The sequence below is a fragment of the Oxyura jamaicensis genome, chromosome 1, assembly GCF_011077185.1.
Source record: "Oxyura jamaicensis isolate SHBP4307 breed ruddy duck chromosome 1, BPBGC_Ojam_1.0, whole genome shotgun sequence".
Lineage (NCBI taxonomy): Eukaryota > Metazoa > Chordata > Aves > Anseriformes > Anatidae > Oxyura > Oxyura jamaicensis.
The window spans coordinates 112,193,261-112,204,096 of record NC_048893.1 but is presented as its reverse complement, the minus strand read 5'-3'; the positions used below and the strand labels follow the sequence as shown (position 1 = coordinate 112,204,096).

General features: G+C 41.4%; 1 protein-coding gene across 4 annotated transcripts in view; it reads left to right on the top strand.

The window, feature by feature from the left end:
- DSCAM (DS cell adhesion molecule) overlaps window positions 1–10,836 on the top strand; it is a 478,055-nt gene that overhangs the window by 1,031 nt on the left and 466,188 nt on the right. For 2 of the 4 annotated variants that reach the window (XM_035315831.1, XM_035315832.1), the window contains exon 1: window positions 3,719–4,650. The exons of 1 other annotated variant lie outside the window; for it this stretch is intronic. In XM_035315831.1, the coding sequence (XP_035171722.1) occupies window positions 4,248–4,650 (403 nt within the window). In that variant the 5' untranslated portion in view covers window positions 3,719–4,247. Of the gene's footprint in view, window positions 1–3,718; window positions 4,651–10,836 lie in introns of those variants that run through there. One more of the 4 variants, XM_035315828.1, reaches the window with a different exon arrangement.

Genomic DNA, 10,836 nt, shown 5'->3' with positions numbered 1-10,836 from the left:
GGCCGTCGCCTTGCTCCACAGCATCTCGCACGGTGAGCGCGGCGCGGTCCCCTCGGCTTGCCGGGAGAAGGGCGAGGATCCCCCCGCGGTTGTGCCGGCGGCAGGCTGACATTCCCCGGGGGAGGCACAGAGGAACCGCCCGCCCCCCATCGTTTTGGCAGGTTCTCATTTTGGTTCTTCTGAACCGGCAGCCAACTCTATGCTGCCGGTCGCTGCCTGGGAAGGGAAACTAACGCGGGTGGTGGTGTTCGGGAGGTCTGCGCTTAACGCGGTTTGTGCTCTCGTGTGCTTTTAGAAGGCTACGTATAAGAGCTGTGAGTGTTATTTCTGGTGTGTTGCATCTAACAGTTTCCTCGGAATCCTTATATAAATATGTCTTCTGACACATCGGATTTAGAAATGAATTTTTAAAAATATCTGCTGCCTTTACAGAAGCATATTTGGTAAAAGAAATGATTAGGGCAAGTTTCCGAGTCATAGAGGAAACTTCTGTTACATGATTTAGAAGCATCCACTCCTTGAGAAGTCCTCTTTTAACGTTAACTATTAAAGGCAAATGCTACATCCCCCCTCCCCCAGCGTCTTGTAAAGCTTGTTTGGGTGATCATTCCTTATGTGAAAGGTTTGTAACGCTTCAGCTGGATGTATACGTGTAGGCATTTTGCCATTTTCCCACAAAGCTTTGCCAATGACCATCAGTCACGACCTGAAACAGCTGCTGATCGCTTTTGGAAACCATACTGAGTGCAGAGGTTTATGATCTGAGTTCAGAAATGAAAGCCTGTACTTACAGTGCTGAAGATATCTGATGAGGATCTCAGCATGTGAATTTAAAATTATTTGAAAAACAAAACTTGAATTAATGTTACCATGCTAATTCTTTCTGAGTTCTCTACTGACAAAAAGCCTGAACTTCATATGGAAAAAGAAGTTCATATTGCTACAGTTTTCTTATTTTCAAACATTTTCTTACTGTAATTTGAATTAACTAGTCAAGGAACAGTAGTCGAAATTTTTAGCTTATACAGCAGGATATTTCAATTGTACTCAATTCTGTGATTTTTGGAAAATGAGATGTTATGTCACTTAACTCTTTGATCAGCCCTTAACGTACATCTAACCATAAAAATTAGTGAAGTTTAGTGAATCAGCATTGGAACAGCTTAGCAACATAACTAGATGGTGATCCACAGACCAGGAAAACAATACAATATTCACTTGAGTGAAATCAAATACTTATTTTACATTATATGGAGTATTGATGTATACCTTGCCTCTTAAGATTATTTTCCTTCCTCAGCATCTAGTGTTTTCTTCAGTTATTATTATTTTTTAAATAATGCTATTTTGGTAGAAAATCTTCTCAATCCATTTATTGACTTGTAGCCAGCTAAGTATAACTTTGGTTGTTGTTGTTGTTCTTCCCCCCCCCCAATTTTTTAAAAAATCTAAGCTTTCAGGCAAAGGTATATAGACTAAAATAGTAAGAAGTAATTCTCTCGATGTTGCTGTGTAAGAAAGGCAGGAGATGTTATGCAAGACAGGTGTATCTTTTAAAGACTTCTAGATTAATACTGAGCTTAAAAAAAATGCTTAAAGCCCATCATGTTCTAATCCTATCATGTCACAAAAAGACTTATTAGAAACAGACAGGATCCAGGTTTATACAACAGAAGCAGGAAGGTATTCTGTGTGAGAGGAATCTGAGGTGGGGAGAGAGAGAAAATAGCATGTTAAAGAAAGAGATGAAGTGGTAGGGATGTGAAAACCATGTATAAACCATCATGTAAAAAACTGGGCATCCCTATTTGCTCTGCAAAACAGGGGATGTAGAGGCAAACATTGCTTCTTAATGCTATCTGTCAAACAACTGAGTCCTCCTCACTGTGTGACTGTGTCCTGTGTGCTGTTCCTGTATCCCAGGATGCTATGTGGGGATCTGTTATTTTTTATTTTTTGGTAGTTTTGGAAAAAGTGTTCCAGAGCGGTGGGAGAAAAAGCATTTTCAGCTATTTCCCACTCCTCTAAACTGCAGTCTTTTCCAGGCAAGGTGGGCATACTCTTTCCTTTTCCCTTTTGTATCCTGTAAAATGGTATTTACAGTGATTACTTAGTAGCAGTCACTTTATAAACACTTAAACTCAGAGGAAAAACCCAACTGTGGTAACCGTTAGTAAATGTAGGATTTCTAAGCAAGCCACCATTATCTAAAAATAAGTAGTGGTGGTGAAGAGACTACTGTTGACAGGTGGATGTACTTAATCAAAATAAAACCACCTAAGGAATGCTGAGCGAAAGTACCACAGCAACAATGTGAGCTGGACCTGAATCAGCTTCTCTGTGGAGAACAAAGCCAGCTATTTTGACACAGAATCTGAGAGGGACTCTGAGAAATATTGTCCATCCCCCCCCTGCCCAAAGCAGAGGTGGATACTATGGCAGGTTGCACGGGAATACGTACTGTCAGGCTTTCAATGTCTCCAAGGATGGAGACTTCACGGCTTCTCTGGGCAACCTGCTCCAGTGTTAGACCACCATCAGTGGACTTTCTTGTTTGTCAAATCCCTAAACCAACTTTGCAACCCCTCACTAGACTCTCTTCTACATCCATGTCTTTCTTAGACTGGGGAGCCCAGGTCTGGTACACAGTACTCCAGATGTGGTGTTGCCAGTGATGCGATAATGGTGTCTTTTTTTCTCCTCTGACACCAGTCCAGAATACTGCTGTCACTGATATTTACCCAGATTTTTATTTTACTGTGAAACCCTTCAGTAGACAAGATACGCCATTGCATCTGACAGATGCTGCTTTCCTCTGTTGCTGATGTCTTTCATAGCGGCACCCTACAGAAATTCTCCCATGAAGTACTTGGAGTCACTTTCCATCTCCAACAAGTATATCAATTTCCACTTGTTAGCCAGACTCTCAGGCAAGTATTTTTCTGCTCTTGTATAAGAATTTCCTGCCAAAAAGACAAGATCTCCATTAGCCTCCTTCAGATCCTGCCGATGGACTTAGTGTTGCTTCAAAACTTGGCAATGCTTTGCTGCTATCGTCATAGGTAAACTTGCCTTAAATTAAAGTGTTAATGGTGTGAGTCATTTTAGCTTCTTTGTATAGTCAATGAAAAGAGAGAAGCAAGGACTTCAGGTGTGCAATTTCTGTTCTACTTTGGAAAACCGCAGTAAGTTGAGAGGAATAACCTTAAATGTGCATACTTCTCCCTTTTGACTGCTAACAGGGACCAAGATCTCTGTCAGAAAGCGAGAGCATGAACAAGAGAGGTCTGTTCTATATTTTCGTGTTTCTATGGATTACTTCATGACTTGAAAGATATGAAGAAAGTACGCATTTACTTATCTGGAAACATTTTGCATTAGTGAAACTTTCAGGTATTCAAAGGTAAATACAAATGCTGTTACCTCTACAGACTTGTTTCTTTTGTATGTAAAAGCAACCAAGGATAGGTTATTACAAATAATTTTGACTCCACAGTGCGTTTTCTAAAGTGGTGTGCAAGCGCATAGTCTATTGGTGGTCTGTGATAGTGTGTATAAGGTGTGAAAGAGCAAAAAAGCTAAGAAAAGAGAAGGTTCCCAATTAGTTCTGGTGACCACACCTGCAAACAACCAGTTGTACTGGGGAGAGGCAGATGCTTTGCACCTGGAACCCCTTTCCAGAACTGTTGAGAGCTGTAACATACCCAACTGTGTGCAGCTGGTTCAGCAGTAGGTCATCTGTGTTGAGAGAAACTTGGGATCCATAAGGTCAGCCTCTGTGAAAGTCTCTCCAGTATATGTGGTCTGTTCTGGTGAGCTGTCAGTGGCTTTTATTTTTGTATTTTCCATCCCCTCTCCAATTTTGCCCCTCCTCACCAAAATACCTTCCACTTAGTGGTTTGTGAAGACCTCCTCCGATGCCTTGCTGTCAAGTGTTTATGACCTCACAGAACAGTCTTTGCCACAAAATGGGAACAATAACTTTTTATGGAAATAATAAACAGAAAGATCTTCAGAGGACGAGCTTTGCTTGTCACAGGTGAAGTCTATATGGTGTGAAGGGAAAAAAAAATCCCCCATGCATTGTTCATGTTTCTCTCAAAGACAAATGATGGTGTACCAGAATGAACATTGCTGGCACAGATGTGTGAATGGGGAGAGTTTGGTTTTTGCTCGTGCTCCTGACTCTTGGGGCAGACCATCTGGAGAACCTATGACAGTCTGCTTTTGTTCTTGCGACGTTATCCATGACAACAAGTTGGCAAAGAAAACATTCTTCACAGGCTGTCCCTGACACAACCTTCTCAAGGAGCAGACTGGAGCTCATGACGCAAGAAACGCTTATGGCCAACCCCTCCCATGAAATGCACACCAATAACTCAATGGAAGCAGGAAGAAGAGCAGATGGAAGGGCTACCGTTGCCCCACACGAGCAAATGCAATTTATATCTGTTTCCTTTCCTCATTTTAACACCCTCCCCAGTAGGCTGTTGCTTGGCAACCCTGCCTCCTTGCTCCACAGCTGCTCTGCATTTCTTCTCCCCCCCTCAGCCCTCACGGCTGCACTGGTGTTGGGAAGAGGCATGACCGCATGTGCTCCCAGCAGTCTGCAGGCAGAGATATTGCCTCTTCATCAGCATTCTGAAACAGGTAGGAGCTGTGCAAGGAGGAAGATGAGAGTCCAGAGGACACTGCATTTTCTGAGGCATGGCGAGCTCTGCTCTTCCTGTTTCCTTCTGCGTACTGACTCTGGCCAGGGGGGTATTGGCTCCCAATAATTCAATTCTTCTTTTGTTTATGTGGTTACTATTCTGTGCAAGCCACTGGCATCCTGGGCAGGTAACAGAGAGCAAGCAGTATTTGGCTCAGGACCAGGTGCAACCTTGTTCTCACATAATTACAGTGCTTAATGAATTGCACTGTAAGAATTATTAAAAAAAAATAAATCTGCAGAGCTCTGAAACAAAAATTATTTTTTTTTTTAAAAAGGCCTCGTAGAAGCTGCAATATTTCTTCATATTTCCTCCCCCCCATTCTTTTTTAATAAGAAGCAGTTCTGTATATTTACATGCTCATATTCAAACCAGAGTTGTCCTATGCCTCTCAAAAAAGGCTCAGACTCTTAATCTAAATAATCAAAAAACAGATTCGAAGGTGAAATAGCACTCTTGACTCAGCCATTTCATGCTACAATATTATGATATATACTGTATGACATAGCTATGCCTATGATTTCAATATATGTAATTCACTCCATCATATCTTGGCATTAAAATCACTTCGTACTGTGGTCTTTAATGTCTTGTCTTTATATATACATCAGACACAAAGGATTTAGTTCATCTTTATTTGGAGACTTTTAAATGGATATCTGCAGTGCCACAATGCTTGTATGTCATGTTATACTACTTTCCCTTATGAGAACCAATTAGTACCAAGAGAAACCTTTTTGCCCTTCTGCAAGCCCAGTTTTTCACCCAATTGTCTTCTGATATCTTATATACTGTGTTCCCATCTTTTATCTTTAGCTATTTTATGTGCCCCTAATCCTCCCAACCCCCCTTCTTTTCTATCATAGGAACAGACTTGTCCGTATGAAGATATGAGAATAATATATATATTTTTCCTGGCCTTTTCCTTCTGAAAGATAATATTTTTCTTTTAGTTGACTGCTAAACCTATAAATAGGCAAGAATCTTACCTTTTTGTTTGTTTGCAAGGTGCAATGCAAAAAGAAGTCTGCAGGCACACACGCAAATTATAATAGTAGCCCTATGTTTTGATGTTCTTTTAAAGAGGAAAAAGTGGTATTTTCCTCAAAAAAACATCAGTCACACACTTTTAAAATCCTACCTGAAGACTGAATTTGATTTTTCCATGCCTTACTCTACCATGTTTTTCTAAGAAAAGCCTCTGTCAGCTTCTCTCCTCCTTCCCTGTGATAATGTCGGAACGTACTGGCCAGTTTCAATTTGGTAGATGAGTGTAAGAAAAACGTACTTATACACACATAAATGCAGTTATTTAACTAACATTCACCTGGGCAGAGAAGAGAAAGTAATCACACTCTAAGTTCTTGAATGCATTGGAAAATAATAGACATGTGAGAATCCACTTAGGTATTCAGTCTTCTGACCAAACACCCAGAGGAAATTCTTTCTCTTCCCACCGATTCTGTGCTCGCGGAAGCACCTCAGAATGTAGACTGGCTTGTTCATGTCTTCCAGATGGTGCTGGAACCCTAGGAATGAGAGCTGCAGCATTAAAGAGGGAAGGGAAAAAATATCCATTTTGTGCTTTTAAGGTTGGTAGGCAGAAACAGTCTAATAAGTCATCTATGCTGTTTTGCAAGCTGCTGCATATCAAGACTGAGCAGTTGATTGTATGCATATTGTAAAGACAGATCAGGTGAGAAAGTGCATTTTTTTGCCAGATAACAGTATTTTTGCCCAGTATCAGTTTAGAATAGTTAATGGCTTCTCACGAAGCTTAGGAAGCAAATTGTACTTATTGCCTTATATTCTGGGAGGTGGACAAGATAGATGTTGATGGTATAGATGCACTTAAAAATAATTGTATGTGACTGTTTAGATTTCTTTGTCCATTGTGAGTGTTCCCAGTATTCATACTAATGAATTTCAACTAGTATCTTCACAATCACCTACAGAACTAGAAATTGCTTTTAAATTCTTAAACGTCTCATGGAAAATATTTAATTTTTGCAGCTTGTTCTGATAAAAATGGCTGACTGTGAGCTTATAGATATAAGCATTAAGCTTGGTAGCCAGTGAAATCAGAAGGCTTAGCGATTGGTTTTGACAAGCATTCAACATTTATCTGAATCTTTCTAGTATCAAATCAGGCATGAAGTCTTGTGAGAAAAACCTGTTCTCATGAGGCTTTTGATTCTCCCACTTCCAGACCAATAGAAACTACTGAAAAGCTTTCCCACTCCTGCTTCTCCTCCATTCTTAACCCTTGGCCCCTTTATCACTCTTAGAATGCATCTTACTTCATTATGGCTACAGTGACAAAGGTCTGGACTTCCACAAAATTTGGTGAAGAGTCATTCAAATGTGTTATATTCAACTTTAAAATAGATTTGATTTAGAAAGAAGGCTCAGATCTGAATACTTTAGACTAGTATTTATTTTATCCAGATATTCACAAGTTCTTTATATGACTCCTCTTTACATGTTTTTATTAAAAGGGGAAAAAAATAATTACTGAAATGTTCCAGGCTTTGTTTCTTTACTGGTGCTCTCTTGGGGTGATATACTTCTGCTTTTTGTTTATTTGTTTGTTTCGTTTGTTTGTTTTCAAGTTAAGTGGGACTACAACTCCCTCCTCAGTAGAACTCAAAAACCAGATCTTATTAAAATGACAATTGTAACTAAATTTATAGCTACAGTTGGTATACTTGGATGATAGCCCCCATCAATTATCTTCGTCTAGTCTACAGACTAGGTGTCTGGTATTTTTGTTTCTATTAACTATGCTGAAAGAACATATTCAAGAAGACTACAGTCAGGGAAAGGGCTCTTTAATAAAGAGAAATAGAATGACTTAGAAACTGAGGGAGGAGTGAGCCAAGGTATCATCTCTTCCAGAAACTGGACTGATCAGTCACCTATATTCTTGTTTCACGTATGCTCAATTTTATCTCCTAGCCCCCCTCCCCCCAGGTCTTCTGGCTGTTGAGAACTATCTCTCTCACCATACTTTCTCTCCACTTTTTGGACCACAGGGGTCATTTCTTGTGTGTCCTCTCTCAAAATATGAGAGCATTATGTACACACATTGCATTTACAGATCTTGCTATTTAGCCCTTTCCAGGTTTGCTCAACCAAAAGGTAGAAGGCTGGGCTGATCATTGTCAGTCTGATTGCGCTAGTGGCATTTCTCTACGTACTTTATGTTGGTGGCTCAGGACACAGCATATCTTCAATATCTGCATCCAGGACTGTCAGAAAGTATGCTGATGTTTTCAATGCTCCATTGAATCGGATGGTTCAAAGGTTTTTGGGTTTTGTTGAGGTCCTAATACAGGAGTCTTTTGCTTGTGCGTTCTGCAGTATATTGTAATCTGGACTGTTAATTGTTTGAGCTACATTTAGGGTGATTGTCAGCTGGTGTATATTGTTGCTGTATCTGTGTTCATTTCAAGAGGTCTTACTCAGAGTCTGCGTGATAGCTGCAGAAAGCTAGAGAGTAAGGATGATCAGTTTGTTACAGTCAATCAGTACAAGATCTAAACCCTGTTTAAGAACTTAATTTAAGCCCAGTGTAAGCTTTTGGATCATTAATCACAGCTACAGTAATAGTTGCACAGGATTTATTATTATTATTTTCCAGAAAAGATAAAATTATGTGCAATTTCAAATTGAGCTCTCTTACTGGAAAATTCTTGAGTTTGTTTTAGGAAGAATTCTATAATTTCCACCCGCCTAATCTAGAACACTTGCAGTTTTCTATCTGATTAAAAAAAAAACAAAACGGTATTCTCCTTGGTTGATGACCTTAAGTGGCTTTGTTTGCTATTGAAGCTTGGTCATGCTTGATTTTTCAGACTTGAAAGATAGCATTCTGACTGATTTCTTGTACTCTGAAATGTACAAGTTATCATATAGTCTTGTTTCTCCACTTTGACAGATTGTTTAATTTTGGTTTCAGTCAAGTTATTCCCTGAGCAGCAGATCCAGTGAACCCTGCTTTCATGCCACAGTGTGTCCTGTCTTCTACTCTCTTCCTTAAACCCAGCTCAGAGCTATGTCTGAATATACTGAGTAGTTGGCTGGCTGATGGTTAAAAAGAAGTTATATACCTATTGAAAGTTGGTCCCTTGCATTTAAGAGTCACAGAAGAACAAATTAGACTTCTTCTGGTTTGATGCTGTTGTTGCTTGAAATGCACTGAAACTTACAGAAATTAGCTTGAGATTTCTTTACATGGAACTGAAATTTGTCAAGGGCTTCCAGAGTTATGTAGATGAGTAAAGGAGTTAGGTAAAAGAAGATGGTATGTTTATTCTGTGTGGTACAGTGTTGTTTCTCTTAAACCCAAAGTATGTTGGGCTTCAAAATGGAAAACAAAGCAGTTCTGAAAGAGCTGCATGAATAGAGCTGGCATGAACTTCTCCAAAATACTCTCAGATGAACAGTTATGCACTTCTGCTAGTTACTAGCTCTCTTCTAAGCAGAGATAAAATAATTGTCATTTTTAACAGAACTTTCCTCCCAGTAAAAGCAAACTTCCTCTTTCTTCCCTGAAGATGATTGTATTTCTTTCTTTCTATCTTTTCTTTTATTCATTTTAATAGCATCAGACATTCCTTTGCACCGAATGACTTCCCTGGATACATCTTAGCCTTAAGGGCAACCACGAGCAGCTTGTCCTTACCCAGTGTTAGTTTCATCTCTCCTACTTTCACTTCAGGCTTCAGTGTCTTCTGGCTAATATCACAGCCAAAATGTGATGCAGGGCATGTCCATGATAGAATTTACCGTGTTTCAGTTGTGACTTTGGTTTTCTCAAGAATTAGAGTGAAGGGCCTTATACAAAGCTTTGCAAGCACATTTTGGCCAGTTCTGTATGTCTCTAGAAACATCTCCAGACAGGTTCTCCTACCTGTCTGGCTGTCTTGCTGAGCTTTTTGCTTATGTTCATCCCACTGTCTTTAGAGAGGGGTTATCCTTTCTTGAGTTTCATTGTGGTGAAACAAGGCTGAGGCCATCTCTGCCTCTATATAGTGTTTTTATTATTATTATTTATTTTCATTTTATTTAATGATGTCGTATGAAGACCCCCCAAATGTGAAGTGATCCTGCTTGGTACCACATGGGGATTTTGCAGGTTGAGAGTCTGTATAGCTTGATCATGTTTGCTTTTCATTTTATAGCTTAAACTCAGAGTAGCCCTAATGCTGTTATGTATTTCACAGTATTGATTTTTTTTTTTTAGCTGCCTTCCTTTAATATTTTTTCACTTTTTTTTTTTCTTTTTAGACCAACCTTCACATCATGAAAGAAAGAAAAGATGCAGAAATTGCTTTTAGTTAGAGAGACTGTAATTTATTCTTTCTCTACAGGGGGGTGGGGGGAATTTGTTACCACAGGAAAAAAAGAACCACATGAAAGGCCAAACTATATCTGGGGCTGCATAAGCACTGGGAAAGGCAGAAGTTCCCCCCCCCCCCTGCAGTTGTGCAAGGACTCCTAGTCAGTTCTTGGACGTGCTCGCCTGCCTGGGCTGTGACCTTCCAGCAGGGTCCCCTCCTTCGGTCCCCCCCCACGACTTATCAACACATTAGTCATATACAACTCAGCTGATGCCAAACGGCCGCAGTTCAGCCAACTATTGAAAGGCAGGCTATTCCTCTGCGTCCTTCTATTGGTCTTGTGGTTTTTTTTTCCACCGCGGAGACTCGATGCCGCTTTAAGACTGCGGGAGGCAGGGGGCCGAGCAGCGGGACCGGCGCGATCCGAGAGGCGAGGAGGGGAGAGAAGAAGAGAGGAGAAGAGAGGGGAGAAGGGGAGTGGAGGAGAGAGGAGGGGAGAGAAGAGGAGGGGAGAGGCGAGGAAAGGAGATGTGCCCGCCTGCCGCTGGGCCGCCGGGCGCTGCGTGAGGAGCCGGCTGGCCGGGGCTGGGGTCTCGGCGCTGGGGGCTGCGGGCCGGCCGCCTGGGCCGGGGATGCTCGGGTGCCGGCGCCGGAGGCCCCGCTCCTCACCTGTGGCCCTGCCGGCGCGGCCCCGCGGGCGTCTCCCCGCGCCGAGGACGCACCTGGGCGCCGCGCCCCCGCCGCCCGCCCCCGCCGCCGGCCGCCTCTTCCCCCGCCCG